Source organism: Nannobrachium achirus (assembly GCF_963921795.1).
Source record: "Nannobrachium achirus genome assembly, chromosome: 7".
Classification (NCBI taxonomy): Eukaryota; Metazoa; Chordata; class Actinopteri; order Myctophiformes; family Myctophidae; genus Nannobrachium; species Nannobrachium achirus.
Window position 1 is genome coordinate 51,040,899 of NC_137816.1, and position 23,043 is coordinate 51,063,941.

Here is a 23,043-nt window from a genome sequence, read left to right on the forward strand (position 1 = left end):
GACAAAGTACTGATGCTTCAGTGCGTCCTCACTGTGCTGAGGACTGGATGTTATGATGAAATCGGCTGTGCAAAGCACACGTCTTGGTCCTGGAGGCATATAGCCAGAGTTTTAGAAATGTGGTAAAGAGTAACAAGCCTTTTCAAACTATGTTGTTGTCCAATTTTCATTGTTGGTGCTCAGACGAGAAAGTTGTTACTTTAGAATTGTGTTAGAACAGTACAATGGACTGCCATGTACGTAAACTGTAAGAGCTTATTGTTAGTACAGTGTAAGTGCTTATTGTAAATCGCTCTGGATTAAGAGCATCTGCTAAAGGCCTAAATTGTAAATGAGCTAGACACCTTCCATACTTAAATCATCTGAATTGTCTGGTTTTGTGTTGATGCATATACTGTACATTTGTTTAAGTGTGCCGAGGGTCCCCCTCAGCGGGGGACTGTAATCTCTGCAATGGTAAAAATGTCATGAAGTCTGGTCCCTTGCATACCGGGCAAACCGAGGGCACCATGGTATGCAATTATTGCTGTCAGTTATTGGAAGTTCCAGTGTCCTCTGTTGGAATGGTGCAATTGCATGAACTATATGTTCCAGTTTTGAACTGGACACTAGTATGTGTGGACCTACTGTAAGTACTGGATCTGTTCTTTGTGCCATTCATCAACAATGCTTTTGTGTCCTTGTGGGTAGTAAGGAGCGTGTACCAATTCAGAATTTGTGTGACAGAGATTCGACACTCATATATTGTGGAATTAGTTCTGCGTTTTTTCTGTCGGGTGCCCTGCATGTTGAACACTTGGGTGGTGATGGTTTTGGGCAACAACTTGGCTGATTGTGCCATTTGGGCCAGTATGTTGCACTGTGCCATGCTGCTAGTATCCATCAACCAGATGAGATGTTATGCGTGCGCACAGAGCCATGATATGTCTGCCTCAGGCCTGCCTGTTTAGGGGTGTTACATAAAGGCATGTTGCCTGCAGAACATGGTACTGTAGGTAACCACTTTGATTTGTAGGTAACCGCTTCCACTTAATGTACTTTTGCAGAATATAAAATAGTATACTCTGCAAAAGTACTTTGAATCTACATGGTAGAAAGTCCATGGAACTCCTTCTGGTGGAGTGACTGTCTGTGAACTAAGCTTAGAAAAGTGTAGAGGTATTTGGGTTCCACGTTGTTGGTATTTGGGTACCACGTTGTTGCGACTGTCAGGTCGCAAGTTACTATGAAAAGCTCTGTACACAGTATCTCTACAGTCATGTCAACAACATGGATCTGTCCCATTTCTCATATTCCCTCCTGATTGGCTACTATTGCCTTCTAAAGTTTGTGAATGTGACCTGACGGTCACTTATCTCCCGATTAGGGAGTCTTACTGGTAATCCTGTGAACCATCCTGGGAACCATACACATTTAATGTGATACTATCTCCTCCACTCTGAGCCAGCTTGGGGCTAATAAAATAAGCAGGGAGATGTGTTCTAGGATGGAGTTTAAGGATCAACTAATTCATTTTGAGAGGTCTGTAGCTTCTTTTTAAGGATCGTAGGGGTGCTAGTCTACCAGGATGTGCAGGCAAAAAAGAAAAGAAAAGAAGAGCTCTGGAAATATTGGCAGGGGCACTTGTAAGTTTTTCTTTTTTTTTCTGTCTATTAAAGTAGATATTCTCTAGTAATAACATTAGCTTTAACATTTTAGTGCTTTCCTCTCCAGATAGTTATTGTCTAACACAGCCTAAATGAATAACTGCTACAAAGCTTTTGTAGGAGGAATGGGTTGAGCTCATAGCATTGGTTGAGGTAAATAATAGTCCCTTGTGCTCTAACAGGATATCTTGTAGTGTCCTTTTATCTGAGTTACAAGGGCCCAAGGTGGAGGGGCCTGTCTTTAGCTATTGAAAAATAGCAGATATACAAGCTCACAGCACGGCACCGAGTGCCGCGCTGCGAGCTTGTAGATCTGCTATTTTTGAAAAGTCATGAAAGTGTGTCCAAATCTTTGAATATATGTATTTTTTAAGCAATTTGTAACTTAAATTTTGCATCTGGGGGGTCCCTGAAACAAAATATTTTGAAATGGGGGTCCGTGGCCAAATACATATCATTTTGGGGGTCCTTCACATGAAAAGGTTTGAGCACCACTGACATAGAAACTTAGGTTTTTCAAAAAACCTTAGAAGGATTTGAAATATTCAGACTCCGCACGAATTTTCAAGATTTTTCAAAAAAAGCTTGTATATCTGCTATTTTTCAATAGTTAAAGCACAAAATGTGAGTGAATCCTTGTACCCAGGGCCCAGAATTTGGTGCGACACCCCTGTGTGTGGGGGTGGGTTATGACCCCTGCTGTTATCTGGGGTCTCTGTGGCTCCCTGCTCCTTTGTAGGTGGCTCATTAGTATAACCCACAGAACACCTGAGGAACCCGGCGGTACCCCAGTCCAGCTTTATAAGGCCAAATGTCTCAGCAAGTAATAGAATGAGCCGGGACTTGTTGCTCTGGTTGTCAAGGAACTTTTCCCTTGGAACAATGCATTTTATGTCTGGGCAGATCAGAATGTTGCACACATCATGACACACAGGATAACATGATGCAATCTGACAATGAACACTCAAACACAAGGTTTAAAACATAGGAACTAACAGGACACAGGTGAACTCGAATGACATGATTGGCTAAGGGACTAACGGGATACAGGCAAAAACTAATCACAAGGTAACGAGACAAGAAAGGTAATTAGGAACAAAGGAAAACAGTTGACACTTGTAACATTACTTCAAACTGAACACCATATTATCTTTTGAGCTACTGGTAAAGACCATTACAGTTTCTGTTTGTAATATTAATATTTTAATGCAAATATGTAATACTTTAATAGAACCCGTCACCCACCCCCACAAACAAAAAAGAAAATACCATAGATGTCCTTTGAGTTATGCAAAAATTGACAATATTATATGTCTCATGGACACACAAAAGTTGGTGTGGCCTATTTTATGGCCAAGGAGTCGAAAACTAAATGGTTGTGGACTCAGCAGCCCAAACATACCCTAATTCACCCTTTGTTAGCCTCCTGGTTGGTCCCTGACTGACCAACCAGCAGGCTCTATCTGCCTTGTCCCGCCCTGGTTCCGCCTTTTATATGTTGAATTAGCTAAAACATAATTTTTGGAGAAATAAAAACATTTAAAAACATGCTGATTCACTATGCTGCCACTGAGCAGCTCCAATTGACTGAAACAAAGTTTGAAATTAGAATTGAGCACACAGAATAACAATATGAAGCAACTGAATTAACATGGCAGTGGATGGAATGTCCCACTGAATGTCCCTCCAAGACAAAGCAACCAATGGGTGTGTAGAGGGGCAGGACAAGGGGCGGGACATGACAAAGGGTGAATTACACAACCCAGGCCCTCGGGGTATCCCCAACTTTGATTGGATCCCACAAAGTTTCCCAAGGGAGTTGTGATTGAAAAAGTTCAGAGGTGACACCTTTATGAACACATTTGTGAAGAAAGCAATTGATAAGCATTTAGTTCCCAGATTGGTCCAACACTCGGCTAACTTTCCCTCACTAAAAAAAACAAGTTAAACAAATAACCAAGGCTCTCAGTTTTTTATTGCGACCGTAGGTCGCATTTACTATCAAACCCTGCACAAAGTGTAAGTCAGTCCGTCCCTCCCTCCGTCTGTCTGTCACACCTCACACGTCACACTCTTGCCCTGCTCATATCTCCGCAACCGTTGCCCCGATCCATGCCAAATTTTGCACACACGTTCCTTACCTGCCAAACTACAACCTCCAAGGACCCCCAGAGCTCCAGGGACCCCCAGGTCCCTGGGGGACCCCCAGAAAAATGACCAAATGTGCTAAACTGACCAAACGACCACCCCAACGGGGCTGCTCGCGGGGAATTCCCGGGGACCACCGACTCCTGGTGCTCCAGAACGGATGCAAAAGTGGTGGCGCCCCCAGTGGAGGACCCCCTGCCACTGCAGCTCACATAAAATGCCGTAACTCGGGCTAGGAGCGTCCGGGAGAGCCGGGGCCGGTACCTATTCGTCCGCCAAGGCAACGCGGAGACCCCCACCCCTCATTACTCACATGGCCCCTTCAGGCCGATTTTTAAAACACATTTTTGGACACTGCTCCTACAGTTTTTGCCCTAAAATCACGAATATCACTACACAGCATGTCTACACTCATGTCATCAACATGGATCAGGAAGATTTTGGAAAAACACATTTTTGCCCTATTTGTGGAGATAAGCCACCTACGGTCGCTTATCTCCCGATTAGGGAGTCTTACTGGTGTATAATACTGTATGTAGAGATATTTTTAATTACAGTAGACTTCATCTACTAATTTGGATGTACGGGTATTTATGCCATGACTTCACTTTATGTAGGCTATAAAGTACTTCAGTCACAACGGAGCCCCCCCAGTGGCCCAGTAGCCCCCCAGTGGCCCTTCAGTGTCCACTGGAGGGAAAAAATATATATAATGCTAATTCATGGCCACGAAATAGTAATTGGTGGCCACAAAATACTAATTCGTGCCCACGAAATAGTAATTGGTGGCCACAAAATACTAATTCGTGCCCACGAAATAGTAATTAGTGGCCACGAAATAGTAATTGGTGGCCACGAAATACTAATTGGTGGCCACGAAATACTAATTTGTGCCCACGAAATAGTAATTGGTGGCCACGAAATAGTAATTGGTGGCCACAAAATACTAATTGGTGGCCACGAAATAGTATAGTAATTGGTGGCCACAAAGTAGTAATTGGTGGCCACGAAATAGTAATTGGTGGCAACAAAATACTAATTGGTGGCCACGAAATAGTATAGTAATTGGTGGCCACAAAGTAGTAATTGGTGGTCACGAAATAGTAATTGGTGGCCACGAAATACTAATTGGTGGCCACAAAATAGTAATTGGTGGCCACGAAATAGTAATTCGTGGCCACGAAATAGTAATTCGTGGCCACGAATTAGCGTTATATATATTTTTTTTTCTCCAGTGGCCACTAGGGGGCTCCGTAGACATGACAAAATAGCTTGGCAGTATAAGAAAATGCAATCACAAAATACGCAGCCTTTGTGAAAAAATAAACTGGAAAAGTTCTTTCTTACAGCCTTTGTTTATATTTTAAACGTAAACACAAATGATGTAAGGAAGAGCCAGGGAGGCAGATTTTGGACTGCTGTCACATTATGGCTGCCAATTGTTCACTCGCTTAACACTGATGGGTGCATCTCTCCACTCCGACATGTCTCCTTTCCGACATGTCTCCATTCCGACACTAACCCTATCTCTAACCCTAACCCTAAACCTAACCCCCATGGGAGTGTCGCCACTCCGACAATAAGAAGTCAATTTCGGAGTGGCGACATGTCGGAATGGAGAGAGCCTCCCACACTGATGTGCTGTTTCAAGTACAATCCTCAAACAGCACCAACATTGTGACAACCTCATTTGCATAACACTTAATTGGTAAATTGGGAGCAGAATTGGACAGACTCTACATTTTGTTTTGTACAAGGTGAATGTTTCTACTTGTCTTGATAGGTCTACTCTATAGAGAATAGAGTGGTAAAGCAAGAAAAAATTAAATACATTGCTCATTAGTCTCCTACGATATAATTATCAGGGGCATGATAAACAAACAACGCAACAGCCTTCTTAAAACCAAAAGACCTTGCTCTGAGCTTAATATTTGAATAAATCAGTAATTAAAAAAAAAACTCACTATGGGACATCTGAATCTGTCATTTCTACTTGGCCATTATAGGCTTACAGTCATCTCCAGAATAGGTTCCTTTTTAATTGGTGGGGGTCACAACACGTGAAATGTCAAATGCCACCCGTTGCAATTTCACGTCTTTCCGTTGAAGTGATAATGAAGGAAACATTGTTTCCTAAGGAATTGTTCTTCAGATTGAAGATTTGTTTACATGAAATTGATCTGTAGATTCTAGGACCAATGAATCAACACTATTTTATTATATTTTGACGTATTCTGGAGCTACGGTGCTTTTTCCTGTACATATGTGTGTTATCTGGTAACACGAGAAGCACATATGGACGTGTACTTTCAGCTGTTGTGTGGGCTAGGGCTTACTAGATTAATTTCCATCAGCAAGTCCATCCCTTGAAGGTGCCTCACAGTATATACTATAATTGACGTTCTCGTAAAAAAAAAAGAAAAAAATGAATTGGGGCTTTAAGAGAGTCAAACTGTTAGCAGGCAGAAACAAGAATCTGGGGTGGGCCAATCGATAGAAACTTCATTACTGGGAAGGGCTGCTAGTAATCTCCCTGGCTGCAGCTGTGAGGGGCATACATTCTGCCTCAGCACCTGTTCCTAATGATGTATCCAATACGTGCAGGCTGAAGCACAAAGGCATACTCACACGGCACAGAGGTTTAAGAAACTGTCAGCCATCTGTCCGTCTGCTGTTCTTTGTGCGTTTGCCTGTTTCCCTCTCTCTGTCGTACTCTGTATCTCTTTTTCTTTGTCTCTGTCTCCACTCTCTGTCTCTCCTCTCTCTCTCTCTCTCTCTCTCTCTCTCTCCCTCTCTCTCTCTCTCTCTCTCTCTCTCTCTCTGAGTACCAGTGGCAAGGCTAATCTCTGTCCAGATGAGCTCTCTCACACCATTGCCAGGGTGCATCTTCAGCATTTGACGAGATGGGAAGGGAGAAAATAAGAGGGAGAGAGGCGAGAGAGAAGAAACGAAGACAGAAGGAGAAGACGGAGAGGTGTGGTAAAGGAGAATCAAAAGAACAGAGGAGCGGGTACGTTAAAACGCTGCAGAACAGCTAGTTTTAATCAGTATAAAAATGAATAGATCCTGAGTCACACATAATACCATGTGACGATAGTTCAATGTCACCTTATTAATGGTCTCCCTGCATGTGACAAAAAAAACTAAGCATTCGATCACTTTAAAGTACATAAGATAAGAGAAGATAACAAGATAAGAATATAGCGATAACAGGGGCCAAGCAGGAATCAGAAAAAAGAAAGAAAACAAAACAAGAAACAAAGATATCTACACATAGTACCTGCAGAGAAAAGGTATAAAGGTGCATCTATAATGCCTCCCCCTGGCCAGCCGGGGCTCCTGATGGAGGGGAAAGGAACGGGAAGCGCCCCCCTGTGATAAGAAGTGGCCTGCTCACTCCTCATGCACTGAAGGAAGCATGAGCTCAGTTCGGGGCCCTCCCCAGGTTGGCAGAGGGAGAGCAGAGCCCAGGATTACAGCATAGGCAATTGGCACCGGGTGAAAAATGGGTTACAAAAAAATGGGTAAAAAAGAATTACTAAAAAAATAATAAAGGTGAGTGAGCAAGAAGAGCAAAGAAATCGAGTTTCAAACAGTGCCAACATTCAAGCACATCCCAGTTGCCTGGTACCATGTAATTTGGGTTAGCAACTATTGTGTTTCTCCATGTGTCATCATTAAACATAACAGTGAATGTTTTTTTCCCCTCCCTCCTACTTATATCTTTCTTTTTTGGGGGGCATTTTCTAACGTACCCCCTGAAGTACGTATGCGTACCCCTAGGGGTACACTTACCCCTATTTGAGAAACACTGGCCTAGAAAATGACCGACACCATATTACCCTTTAAGCCAGTGGTTCCGAAACCTGCCAATATTTAAGCAAATTGTGTATAATGACTTTCATTTTTCCTACTTGCTTTGATGATGGCCACTAGGCCAAAACAATAAAAATGATGACATTTGGATTGGTCAACTTCACTGAAGATCTGTGTGTCCTACCGTTTACCTTTGTGTTCAGTCCAGTGACATCATGATGTCACATGGGGGCAAAAGAAAAACAGGTCTGCAGCCTATTTTGGGCTCAGAACCAATAGAGTCCTCAGATCCATTGGTCAAGAAACAGGGACTGATTTGTGATATTTGGATGTTTATTAGTCCAACCAGTAGATGGCAGTGACACTGCAAAAACACTGTAGGGTGACAATTAGGATTCAATTAAAACACTTTCCAGTGATTTGGGTAAATATCTACTTCCAGTATAATAGAAATAACTTGAGGACTGGAGTGTTCTCTAGACCAACATGGCGGTGGGGCCTCTCATACAGCCCGGCAAAGAGTAAAGTCTATCTTATCAAGATACCCCCTGAGAGTACAGGTTGCAGCTGCAGGGAGGTGATGCACTAGAAAGCACAGTGGGAAAGTGATATTCAGGAAAAGAATAAAATAAATAGTGAGTTGAGGGAACGGCCCTATACACTGTTACATTACCTACCGGTGTATATGTGCCAATCCTTGTAACAACAGGCACTGCTAAGACGTTGTCAAGAGGGAATATCTATATGCTAATAGTTTCTATCATGTGCAAGCAAGATGCAGCAACAAGGTATTGTATACACGACCACAAAGCAATATATTCTATGACCCTTGTCCATGGCCCATCTCTCGGTTAGCTCCCAGGTTGTGTTAAGACTGAATGAGAATTCTGCCTTGTGGAAACAACAATTCTATTGTGATTTCTGCATTGGTGCTGTTGAACTGAATTTAAATTACAACATTTTTTTTTCTTCCTCTTCTTCTTTTTCTTTTGGGTGCACAGGCTTTATTTACTGAATTAAACAGGCAAGCTATGCCGGGTTATCCAAGAGACAACTCTACAGACACTTAATTATAACTTGGGGCCGTTGTGGAACTTTTCCAAACCTGTCCTATTATCAGTGTACCCAGCGTTATGTTTCTCGGGTTACCATGTATTAATTCCAGTTGGTTAAATAATGTTTTATACAATTGCCTTGTCAAATAAATCCTCTCTTTCGGTGGTTTATTTTCTGGTATTTATTATTTGCAACCCGTGTCCTCACACTTTCTATTGATCCTATTGCCTGGGCCCGCTAACGAGTCTGGTGCATTTAAGAGTCAGAGATAAGATACAAACTACAGTAGTCCATCAGCCAGTTAACTTTGTGTTCAAGTGAGAGATGGCTGCTCTTAAGTAAAACTTCCCAAATTAAAAATAATAATACGTGTTTGAGTGTAGTTTATGAAAGCAGTGTATTATAGTGCAATATGGTAATTATCTGCATAATGCACAAATTGCCTACAACTGTTCTGTCATTGTTTAAAAGTAAAGGTTGGATTGAACACCCCCTCCCTGTGCTTTTATGGTAAGCAGTGAAACACAAAAGATCTGAGGTTTGAAAAGCTTGCTGAATGTGCCCATGGACTGACAACGGCGACATAATTGCCTGGAAACGTATTCTTTCTTGGGGAAAAAGCATCGGCGTGTATTGTGTCCCACATTCATGGGAACTTGAATGGCAAATTGACACCATGAATAACTAAAATGAGAGACTCCAGCCAGATGAGTGGACGCTTCGAGGTGATTCAGACAATTCAGTTTGAACCACTTTTCGCTCTACACTAAATATCTTTGGCAAAAAAAACAAGCTCAAATACATCGCAACGCAATGTGCTGTGAGCCTGTAGATCTGCTATTTTTTTGCTGAATGTTCCCCTCGAATAGGGACGCTACAGGATTTATGCAGTGGTGGAAAAAGTACTCAAATGTTTAAGAAAAAGTACCAATACTGCAATGTAGAAATACTCTGTTAGGGTGCCCTCACACCAAAATACCTATGAGAGTGGAATCCGTGTTCCGCCAATGCATTTCAATGAGAGTGAAGCGGTTTCATGCCAGCAGAGGATTTCTGCAAAAAACGCTCCCTTCTCATTGAAATGCATTGGCGGAACGCGGATTCCACTCTCATAGGTATTTTGGTGTGAGGGCACCCTTACAAGTAAAAGTCTGGAATTCAAAATGTACTTGAATAAAAGTGTGAAAGTATTGGCATCAAAAAGTATAAGCCACTTAAAGTACCAAAAGTAAAAGTACAAAATGTTTGAAAATAGCAGATCTACAAGCTCATAACGCGTCGCGATGTGACGAGTTGTGAGCTTGTAGATCGGCAATTTTCAAAATTTGGATAAAGTGATTAATGTATGTTTATGTTTTATAATATTATAAATATCTGCAAAGTAACTAGTAACTTAAGTTTTCAAATAATTGTAGTGGAGTAAAAGTACAATATTTGGATCTGAGTTGTAGTGAAGTAGAAGTAAAAGTATTGGAAATTGGGAATATAAGTAAAGTACAAATACCTCAACATTTTACTAGTACAGTACTCAAGTAAATGTACTTAGTTACTTTACACAACTATTTACATGTGGTTAAATTGCTGAAATATTATTTTGTCATCAGAGTGTTTAGAAACAGGCGGATTCTAAACTAAAACCTAATTTATACTTTTTCGTACGGAACAGGGTCGCCTTGTGGACTTGTAGATCTGCTATTTTAGTCGCACGCCACATTACAAATGATGGCGTTGTCTCTCTTGCCCATGCAGATGTTTGTCCCTGTATTTTTGCGTGGTCATATCCATCTTATTTCAAAGCTACGTCATTGTCTCCCTGCTATCAACTTAGCTTAGCAGCACTGATTAAAATGGAAGAGCAAGGTTAACATGACATCTGTTTGGAAATCTGGACTGACATTACCCAGCCTCATCTCACACAGTCAGAGCAGCAAATTATGCAATTAAGACTATAAGTAATGCTGCCTCTTGGCCTTGTTCAACCTTTCTGTAACTTTGTTCTGCGGACTGACAGGCACATAGACGCACGTACACGACAGATGAATGCACATACTACCATTATCCTTGACATTTGGGAACTAATGAAAAACCCTTAGAAATAGCTGTCTTCACCCAATAAGAATTGAAATTCCGTTCATTCTCTCGTTTGTGTCCTTTCACAGATAGTCTGAGATGAACCTGAGATGCAAAGAGCAATTGGTTCGTTCCATTTCAGGAGAGTTGAGTGTTACAAATTGACATTCTTGGGCCCAACCTTGAATTAAGAACACGTCCTTTTGAGACCTGTTCAGCCATATTATTTGCTTTCACCTTAACCAAACTGCAAAATCAATATATTTATATCAAGAACGAACATTGACCAGAGATTAAAAAAAGTGGATCCAGTCTTATTCACTATACGTTTGGCGGATTATTTTCTTTCTTTTTCATTTTTGTTGCGAGTAAGAAAAATTATCGCACCTGTGCGAAGTGAGCATGATATCAAACACAACACCCAGTCCCATGCATATATATCTCCTTGTATGGGCAGTTCTGTATGTGAAGTTAGTTATCTCCATACATGGATTTCCGTGCTCATACGGACATTCCGCGCTCATACACACAAAGCCAGATGTAGGAGTGGTTAGCACCGCTCAAAAATCCGCCAAACGTAGCAAAGAAGTCTGGGTCCCCCAGGCTACACATGTGGAGTCATATCATACTGTAGATGTTTCATAGATGACTTGAGTGATGACATGAACGACTGACGTAAAGTCCAAGATCCACATTGAAGGCACGCTGTTCTCTGGATCCTCAATCCACATCATTTTGATTCACGTGAAGAGGTCACTAAAGCCCCTTTTAGACTGCGGCTTTAGCACCACACTACACGACATCTCACCACACCGCACCACATAAAAATCTACATTTTCCATGACACAAAAGTACCCATATCGGTAAGAAACAAATTGACCCTTTAACTGTGATTAATAATACAATATAAAATTGTATTACAACTATCCTAATTATAGTACACTATAGTATAATGGATTATAACTGTGATTATAATACACTATAAAGTATTAATGTATTGTGATAACTATAATACACTATAATAGATTATAATAGTGGTTATAACACAATAGAATCTATTATCATGTATTACAACTATATCCTGGTGGTCTAAATGAAAAGTCATTATGTGATCAGTCATTATGAAGTGTTTGGCCTGGCTCAGACCTAATCTGGAGTGGATACTTTTTAGTACCACGTTTAGTACCACTTTCACACCACTCTACCAAGGTCCTTGTAGTGGAAAACCTGGCACAAGTGGGCGGTGTGGAGTGGTGTGGTGTTGGGCTATGTCAGTGGAAAAGGGGCTTTATTGTTTTCACAATTTTCCACACTGAAAACAAAGACTGTTAAAATAGAAACAAAATATAAAATTAATGGAGAAATCTATTCACCTTATTCTTGGCCCTTCTTCAGGGCGACGCCATTGAGTTTTTCTCTGTGAGCTGCTTCCATGGCTGCTTCATTCAATATCTGTTCACTTCCGCCTAGGCTGCTGAAGGTGTGATGCAGGTAATCAGCAGTGATGGCAGATTTTGCAGGAGAAACAAGCATCCAGGTTTATGGAAACAAAGCCCAAAAGAAGCGACTAGTTTACCACTTCACCTCAGCTATTTGAAAATAGCAGATCTATTGTCGCATCACAACGTGTTGTGAACGTGAACGAATTGTTACGCAGACAGATGCATTCATTCTGGGGGTCCTTGACATGAAAAAAAGAATTAGTAATCAAGCTCAAATAAACAACTTTAGAAACAAGCCCCCCCCCCCCCCCCCCCCCCCCCCCCCCCAAGCGACTTAACAGAAAAACAAGCCCAAAGTCGCTCATAATAAGCAGACATGGCAATACTGGTAAAATTGAGTCGCCCCCCCCCCCCCCCCAAACAGTGGGCGCAGCTAGGAATAAGGTGATGTGGCAAATATTTGACATTAGTATAAACTTGGCATGGAAAACACACACACACACACACACACACACACACACACACACACACACACACACACACACACACACACACACACACACACACACACACATACTGTATATTGATCAACACAATCACTTCAATACAATTGCCACGGTTGCCTTGCTTAACCATCTTAATGTTCAGAAAATGTTTTTGCAAACACTTCAGCACCACAGGGTATCTTAAGTGGAAGTGGAAGATTTCTTGAATGACCACTTTGCCACGCTCTACCACCTCCTGGCTCGTCGCCTCTGCACACTATGCTGGCAGAGACCCTGTATGATAGATGTTCCAAGATCACACTCCATAAAACTCTTACAGACTGATGTTTAAGGCTAATGCCTCAGAATAGTATAAAATGTCTGGCTAAATCAATATGATTATGCATATGATGCTGTACATGAGTGCCTCATAAGCACTTACATGTCCTTTAAAAATGTGCATGGCCCATATCATCAACCTTTACAGTCTACCTGAATAACACATTTAAACGGCATGAAAGTGTGAATTAACTCTACTGTAACATATTAAAGCTTTATGAAGCCTGGAGTAATGACTGCAAAGATCTCTCTCTCTCTCTCTCTGTGTGTGTGTGTGTGTGTGTGTGTGTGTGTGTGTGTGTGTGTGTGTGTGTGTGTGCGTGCGTGCGTGCGTGCGTGCGTGCGTGCGTGCGTGCGTGCGTGCGTGCGTGCGTGCGTGCGTGCGTGCGTGCGTGCGTGCGTGCGTGCCTGGTTGTGTGACACTGTCTCAATCCTCCTCTTTTGCAGAGAACTTCAATCAGACATTCTCTCTGAGCAGTATGCTTCCAATCCCAGCAAACAGCTGGCCTTGCATTTAGAACACATGGAGATTAGAGGGTAGATTTATTTAAATGCTCAAATCCAGAGTCAAACTACACTATAGCACTATAGCAATGCTACTGTAAGTTCAACTCAATGCCAAGTGGGTTAGGGTTAAACAAATATTTATACATCTTAACTTATTATTTGAAATAGTTGAGCTTTATAGACCTGCTGTTTGTATTATCTGTTCGTCTGTCTGTCTTGTATCTTTCTATTAAACTATTCTGTATATTGCCCCTCCATCCTTCATCTGTCATCTATTTTTTGATGCTTTATGTTTTAAAATCCAAATTGATCTTATTTGCTCCGTCATGATAATGCAAGAGAGAGACCATTATTTGTGACTTCCCAAGAAAAGCAATCAGCAGAATGGATGAGTGAAGACGTGTGCGGTGCACTGTCACACCATATAATAAGTAAGGGGAGAATTAAAACTGCTTTTCCAAAGGCCTTCGGCTCTCATTGGCTAGCATAAGGGACTGATTTGCATATGGTGGGAGTGTCCTGAGCCAGCGCTGGGATGAATGACTTGTTCAGTTCAGATGGCAATAAGGCAAAGCACTCAGCAGAGGTCTGCGCTGCTCAGCACTCAAAATGCCTGAGCGACTTAAGACTGCTCTGTCTTTGCTGTAGAGACAAAAATTGTTGGACGAGAAAACAAACATGTTCAAAATCAAAGCCCCCGGCCTTAGAAAGAGAGGCACTGCATGGGTAAGTGTAATTATTATTCATGTATAAACAGATCAAACTTTAGAGAGGAAAAATAAGGCTGCCTTGTTTTATAAAGAAAATACTTTATGGTTTAAAGATTTCATTGTACTTTTGAACTCCTTTACTAAATGTATCTTTAATGATGATTTTTCTTCCAGGGTTTGTGCATCCTCTTGCTTTGCACCAACCCTCCTTTCTGTTTAGCAAATTTCAACCAAGCAAAGGAGCTCATCTATAAGCTAAAAGAGGGATTACCCCCGGGGACACTCATAGGGGCCATCGGAGCAGACTTAAATTTGGATTTCACTGCCGACCCCCCCTTTGTATTCAGCCTGCCTCAAAAGAAGGTCAGCGAACAGTATGTGAACCTAAGCAGTACAACAGGGGAGCTTCACACATCTGACGCAGAGATTGACAGGGAGACCCTGTGTCCCGACACCTCCAAGCATCAAGGATGTATCCTCTCGCTGGACGTGTTTGTGTTGCCCCAGCAATACTTTCAGCTCGTCAAAGTCAAGATCTCCATTGAGGACGTAAACGACAACAGGCCGAGGTTCCCCATGGAGGAGATTTGTGTGTCTGTCCCAGAGAACGCACCCGTATACGCTCGCTATGCAGTGGAGCAGTCGGCCGTGGACCCCGACGTGGGGCTTCACGGGGTGCAGACCTATTGGCTGGTCAATGACTTTGGAGTGTTCACGCTGGACGTGGAGGAGAATGAGGGAGGTGAGTTGACACCCTTCCTCATTGTGACGGAAGCACTGGACAGAGAGACGCATGCCGAGTACATCACTGATATCATCGCAGAGGACGGCGGGACCCCCCCACTACTGGGAACAGCCACCCTGAAGATACTAATCACTGACGTGAACGACAACTGCCCCCAGTTCACAGAGTCACAGATTAATGTCACTTTCCTTGGCAACGCCACCAAAGGAGCACATTTGGCCCGCCTGCATGCTTTTGACCCCGACCTCGGCGCTAATGCCCAGATCAACTATGCTTACAGTGAACGTGTGCCAAGGGACACCAGGAGCCTGTTCCATTTGGACAGAATCACAGGGTTGATTAAGCTTGCAGGGAAAACAGACTCGGCAACCAGCAGGACCTACAAGCTCACTGTACTCGCCAACGGCCCTGGTTGCATCCCCGCCGTCGCCACTGTTACCATTCATGTCATCAGAGTGGTCACAGGCCCTCCCGTGGTCACGCCGCGCTACATTGCTGTGGAGAAAGATGGCACAGTGTCGATGAAGGAGTCAGAACCGGCATTTTCTCCGATAGCATTTTTTACTGTGAAAAACACAGACATCAAACAAAGAGTTGACTGTCATTTGGAAGGCTCCGGCCCCTTCAGGTTAACCCCTTACAAGCTGTTCATGAATGAATACCTGCTTGAGACCACTGAGCCACTGGACTATGAGCAGACACAAGAGTATGACCTGATTGTGGTGGCCAGAAATGCACAAGGGCTGGTCATGAAACTCTCCCTTAAGGTCCAGGTGCTGGATGAAAATGATAACGCACCAATGTTTCAGCAGGCTCTGGTGGAAGTATCTATAGAGGAGAATAACGCCCCAAACACCTTTCTGGCCCAATTGCAAGCCACAGACCCGGACAGTGGAAAACGCGGGGAGGTCAACTACCGCCTGGGGGGCGACACCCCTGGCTTATTTTTGATCGATCGCGTGACCGGCGTCTTGTCTGTGGCCACGTCACTGGACCGCGAGGAGAAGGAGACATACCGCTTCATAGTGAGGGCAATGGACCAGGGGACACCCAGGAGGGAGTCCATAGCCACCGTGGTGTTGACGGTGCGAGACCGCAATGACAACAGTCCACGTTTCATCGACAAGGATTTCACCTTCTTCGTACCAGAGAACTTCCCCGGGTTCGGAGAGATTGGGGTCCTGTCTGTGACGGATGCCGATGCCGGGGAAAATGGCTGGGTGGCCCTTTCTATCCTCAACGGCAGTGACATCTTCATGATAGACACCGGCCGCAGCGCACTGCGGGCCAAGATGCCGCTGGACCGCGAGCAGCAGGGGACCTACCAGCTCTGGGTCGAGGCAGCCGATGGCGGCGAGCCCTCTCTCTCCTGCGTCACCATGGTGACCGTGCTGCTGCTGGACGTAAACGACAACCCGCCGATCGTTCTGTTCCCTCAGTCCAATCAGTCGTACATGTTGGTGCTGCCCAGCACGCTCCCCGGAACCTCCATCACGGAGGTGTACGCCGTGGATAAGGATACGGGGATGAACGCTGTCATCGCCTACAGCATCATCAACAGGAAGGGCGGCGAGCCCGGTTCGTTTGACATCGACCCAGAAACGGGCAACATCACCCTAAAGAGAGAGCTGAGTAACAGAGGTCTCTATAGTCTACTGGTTAAGGTCAGTGACCACGGGCAACCAGAACCCCTCCATTCAACCGTCATGGTTAACCTCTTTGTCAATGAGACCGTCAGCAACGAGAGTTACATCCAGAGCCTGTTGACTAGAGAGTCTGACATTGAAGTGGAGGAGAAGCCCTGGTACATTGGCCAGATGACAGAGGGGCCGGAGAGCTATGAGCTGTTCCCCTGCCAAACTGCACTGGTCGCTCTCTCGACCACATGTCTAGGGCTGTTGTTCATAGTCGTCGCATTGACATCTTACATCTGCTGTAACAGGGTACAAAAACACAGAAAGAAAAGACTGGAGGTAGAGATACCCTTAAAAATGACTAGTGACTCGATGCAAGGTGTGGACAGAAAGCTCAGGCAGATCTCAAGCATCTGACACTTGATATGACACGCACACACTCACTCACACACACACACACTAGCACTGTTTACATTGATGTTTACAACACTCATTGCGATGAGTCTTACATGAAGTTGCTCTTTTTGCCTTTGATAATAGGGTTGTTATTATTACAGTACAATATTTTATCATTTAAGCTCAACGTGACAATCTGCCAATAGGAGGATGTTCTTATATTATGGGTACATAATCAGCTGTCCTTATTCCAGCCACCATTTATCATAGCAAGGACCAGTAAAACCAATATGGACCAACAGGATCAACAGCCTAATTGCATAATGCTAAGAGCAACTTGATGAAGATATCACAGCATAAGATATTTTGTAAATATTGTATAAAATGTTTTATACATTTATATAAAATCATTACCTTGGCACGTAAAAGGGGAAAACAAGTTTAACATGAAGTGTATTTGGGATACATTCGTAACACATTGCATGGGTCTTCGTAGAATTGAATATAATAGGCTTTCACCAGGACATGCAGTGCAGGGCAGTACAGTATATTGTCGTTGTCGGGTGGAAACCTTGTCCAAAACCATATTTTTTTGGTTTAAAAACGATTTAAAATCTGCAAGCACATGATTTAAAAAATATACAAGATCAGCTAGTTTCACTAGTTTAGTCAGTGCAACAGACTTGTATGATGAATCAGGGCTTTACTTTACGGGGGGAAAAAACGTACAAATTTGAGATTGGAGATACAAGGTTTCTGTCCGACAGTGACGATATCTTAACTTGTATTTAACAACCCAAAAGTGGGCTCCAGACCATGCTGACAGTATCAAGAACGTGACCACATAAAAAAATTACCAAACCTCCCAAACCTTTAGATAAATAACATGCATAAAAACAGTATTGGGATCTAGTATCATTATACAGTACGTCTTCAGGATGTATTAAGTTAAGTATACAATGTACTGTACAGACTTTAGAGTACATTCACTCATAGATAAACAGAAGTCTTATGAGCTCTTTGACGTTATTGTGAACCTGTTTCACCTGAAGCACATTTTAGTCTTATGTGCTTACTAAGAAGGTCACCCACAAGAAAATCCATTTCTTGTTGAGGTATGAATTGAAAAACTAATTTAAACTAAAAGGTTTGGGGGAGCTCAAAGGGGAATACCACAAATTTGAACTATTTGAAACATTGAACTATATGTCATTAATATACCTTAGAGTTGTTGTGTGGAAATAAGAAAGAAATATTGATTGTGGGGTCATGTATATCAGTGACATCACGAAGGTGTACTCTGAAAGCCAAAGAATACACATTCATGATGTCACTGATCACATGACCCCACAATCAATCCTCCAGTTCTAGGCAACACAGAACTTTTTCTGTGACTTTTTTCTTATTTTCACACAACAACTCTAAGGTATATAAATGACATAGTTCAAAGTTGGTAATGAGTGGTATTCCCCTTTAACGAAACACTAGATGTTTAGCTCTGTGCAAAACCTGCTGAGAAATAATATTATATTCCAGTCATGTTCGGAAGATATGTCAGTGCATTTCAAGTTAAACTGTAGGGCAATTCTGTCAGCAGTTGTATGTACAACACACACACACACAGTATATGAATACATTTATTCCCATGCATATTGTATACAATGATTGACAGCCATGATAAACTAATTGTCCTGCTCTCTGTGCAGACTTTCATTGGAGTAGCCACAGAATGCTGATGTGTGTAAAACTTTCCACTGCTATGCTGTTCCCACTGGTTTGTTTTATTCAAGCTCTAGGGTTTTGTGGACATTTTAATGTCACTCTTTGTCATGATGAGACCTACTGTAGCAACACCAAATCACATTCTACACAAACACCCAATGCTCAATGTGTCTGTGAATAATGCTCAATGTTTATGATAGAAAATTATTAAAAGTGCTTTATTTTTTATATCACATTCCATATTCTCTCTAATCAATTATGCACGTTTTCACTTATTATGTATTCACAATATGTACAGTATGTGCCATGCTGGTAAACTATTCACTCGTGACATTCAACAGCAATTCATGATTTTGCTTGTATTTTTCTAGACTCTAATTATCCAGATAGGCAGACTGACAGATGGAGAGAGACACGGAAAGCCAGATAGACCTACAGACATCTGATATCTAGAAAAGATCTAATCTAGTGTAGTTCCTGGTCGTATATATCGAAGCACTCGGATAATCTCACCAAGATGAGACAAGCATTCGATTGGTCTGAACTGTTTAACTGGAACCATTACAGCCAAGAAAACTTTCCCCTAACCACATAATTTACCACTACTTACAATTAATACCTTTCTTTTATGGTTTTGTTAGTTATAATGTATATGAAGACCTTTATTGTTTTGTGCCCTCGAAACAATGCACTTTTTGTTTTCATGCAATATTTACAGTTCTCAGCTTTACTGTTTATAAAATGGATAAGAGACTAGTGTGTAGTTACTACAACTGTAGGTAATAAGTTCACACACTCCCCTAACAGGAACTCACAGTAGTGTTGACTTTGTGCATAATCCTTTCTTTCTTCACTAAAAACCTGTCTAGGCTTGGCATCAACAATACAGGATACGTAATACAACTCCGGTGAGAAAACAATGTACTTGAACAGTCCCTTGAAAGATTTATCTCTACATGTCAAGATTGCTGCCTACATTGTAAATATATCTTATGATAGGTGTATGCTACTACTTGGTGGGTATTCATTTAAAGGAGCTATAGTCAACTTTTTCATTGTAGGGCCGACACTTTGTTTACATCCTAGTCTATAGACTAGAATGTAAACAAAGTGTCGGTCTGACAATGGCCAAAATGATTATTTTATCATTATTTTACGCTTTTTGTGGTCATTTTTGAATAGAAACACATATTATATGAAGCTGTATAGTGTGATAGTGCGTGTTGAAACCAACTTGAGGTTTGTTTGTTGTCACTTAGATACATAGATTCTGCTGAATCGGGCACCAATACCTTGGCAATACTATCTGCCAATAGGAATTTATTATAAGTAGCGCTTCTGAGGAACTGCGATACATTTTCTTTAATGCAATGCAATGCACACTGCTACAATTTCCTCTTAAGTACAGAACAGTCAACCAAACAGGACGGGCAGAAACATGTTCAGGTTCAAAGTGCTAAGCTTCTTACTAGCATCAAGCTGTTTGAGATGAATGAGTCATAGAGGGCTAGATGAACATACCAAATGGTACGCTTGCTCATACCATGTGCCAAAGTGAAAGTGTGTGTGGCCAGGGTGATCAATAGGGAGGGGAAAGTTAATAATTCAGAAATACTTCATAAAAAAAATCAAAGGTTTCCTTTCAACAAACTGCTGTTTCTTATTTTGCAAGAACAGAGATATAATTTATAGTATAGTTATATGAATTATATGTGTTCTGTACTACACTTCGATATGAACTTCAATGCTGTCCTTGACTAAAGAAATGATTACCTGACAGTGACAGGTAGTCTGAGGGTAAATGTAATCAGTACTGTATATCTATTTTTCATCATTGTTTTAAGATTAATTTAATCCAGTACTGCAAAAATGATACTAGTACCTCAAAACTGTACTGAAGTACAGTACTAAAGAATATACTTCGCTAGGTCTACTTTCCACAAGTGCAATGTTTATTTTACATTTTGTGTTTGTGCCATTGGTGCATTTAGGTGATACAATATTACAGTATATTTCTAGCAGCAATGTAGGGCAACCACGGTTACTATGCACACCAAGTTAATTACATGTATGTTTAAACAAGCAAGTGCTGACCCCTTGCAGAGTCGAATGTGACTTGATGAGTTCATTCCGAGCATTACGTTACACCACTTTTTACACAGAGTAAACAATTGCGACACATGATGAACTACCACAATAACAATGGAGGTTCACTGTTTTGTGTCGACTTCTTCCTCCTCTCACACCCCCGTTTTCAATCTGACGCTGTAAAAATGCAGCAGCTGCCGGGCGAGAAAAACACACCAACAGTAATACTAGCCCCGCAGCCATGCTGTGGCTTTAATCCCAGCTGTGGTCATGATGGAGTGTGTGCTTCTGTGTACAATAACACACTGATTCTGATTAATAAAAGGTAACATTTCATCATGACTTAACATTCCACCTGCATGAGGACAACAGACTGCTGTGTTGGAGAGGTTAGCACAGCACATTAATAATGGTTAATACAAAGGTATTACAAAGGTTTTTGTTTTGTTTTTATATTGTATACAGTCTCTGTAATATGTCATTGTCTTTGTTGCCTTCATCATTGTCGTATCTTCTTTATCTTTATTAGTCTATAGTACTATACAACCAGACTATAGTACTTGTCCGACTTTATTCCATCCATCTTTCTGGATAAACTTCATTTTGCCACGCTACTCCTCCCACAGTTTTGGTGGCACGCATACATTATGTCAAATCGACCGGCTTCATCGGAACTCGTCTGCTTGCATTTTGCTATGAGATATGTTATATAGTTTAATTTATATTCATTTATGTGTTAATTAACTTTCTCCAATGACTTGAATGGGGAAAATGCAAACATTAGAGAGAGAGAGAGAGAGAGAGAGAGAGAGAGAGAGAGAGAGACGGACAGACAGCTTTCCAGATCTTTACTGTCAAATACAACTTCAAATATATTGTCTGCTTCTTTAGACAGATTGATTCATGACAGATTGTCTTCCGTGGTCAGAGACTGGCATCATGATGATTATACTGGAATACAGCTGTACTGTCTGCTGTCCAACATGATCCTAAAAGTGACCCTTGACCTTGCACTTAATCTTAAGCACAATTTTTTTGACTGGCTACAGTAGATAATGGCGTCCCTGTGTCTGACAGCGAGTGGACTTTTACATACCTCAAACAGCTGGGGGCCGGAGAGCATGGAGTCTATGGCTGGGTCACCGAGACGGCTTTTCCACATGACTGATCACCTCGCAGTAATCCCGAGCTAGCTGTAATTATACTGGTCTGGTTGCTTTACACCTAATGATCAGGCGGAAGCGGAGAATATGCGAATTTGCACAAATCTCATAGTATGTTAATGCCCTTTGAACCGCTGGTGATATGGGTTAGTGTTCTGTCTTCCACTTAGAGAACATGGCTGAAAGATCATTTTAATTCAGTAGAGATTCTCTTCAGATCATGAGAGTGCACAAGACACTCTGTCAGACCATCAGTGTCACAAATATGTTATTACTGTTCTATTTTTTGCGCTGAATTAATAAATGAATAGTTACAGGTAGAAGCCATGTACTGTCAGACATTACTACTCGCTTCCCCCTCCCTTCAGCTATCTCTCTCTCCACTCTCTCTATCCCTCCCAGCTCCCTCCCTCCTGGAAAGACTATCTGAAATTACATTAAATTGTTAATGGTGTAGACAGCAAGTAATTACTATCAGTCACGGCCCTGATCCCATTTCCAGATTGGCTTTATTGTAATGCCTCTGCCTCGAAATCAAACAAATACAGACACAATGAGGGGCCCAGGTAGGGTTACACAGGTGGAGTGAATGAGAGAGGCTACATTTCCCAAGTTATGACACCAAATACCCCCCAACCTCCAGCCAACTTCATTCACCATGCTTCAATAATGCATTTCCATATTATTCTCTCGCTGAAAATCACTGCCTTTGATCCAATCATTCTTTGACATGCTGTGATGCAACAGAATATAATCCAATAGCACTCTTTTTTTTATCCTGCAGTGGATTATGTTACTAATTTCCTTCATTCACAGTCCCCCAGTTTTGCCCTTGATTTCATCTGGACTAGCCAAATAGAGGCCAATGTGCATTTCATTGGAGATTTGTTTTAATTTTTTTATGCAGCGCTTGTGTTTTCCCACTACAGCAGTTCTTATTCCAGAAGATGATGTCATTTCAAGATGTCTGACACATTGCCATGGCTACTACAGCCAAACACATAAATGCAATCCTGGCTAATGAGTGTGCAGGATTTATGTTACAGAGATTAGGCAACTTTACATATGACAACAAT

General features: G+C 41.9%; 1 protein-coding gene across 1 annotated transcript in view; it reads left to right on the top strand.

The window, feature by feature from the left end:
* Nucleotides 1–17,015, top strand: part of pcdh20 (protocadherin 20) — a gene marked incomplete at both ends in the record, with an annotated part of 42,401 nt that extends 25,386 nt beyond the window's left edge. Inside the window, one exon of the mRNA XM_080730300.1 lies at nucleotides 14,394–17,015. Within this exon, the coding sequence (XP_080586426.1) occupies nucleotides 14,394–17,015 (2,622 nt within the window). The remainder of the gene's footprint in view (nucleotides 1–14,393) is intronic.
* Between the last annotated feature and the right edge of the window lie 6,028 nt (nucleotides 17,016–23,043).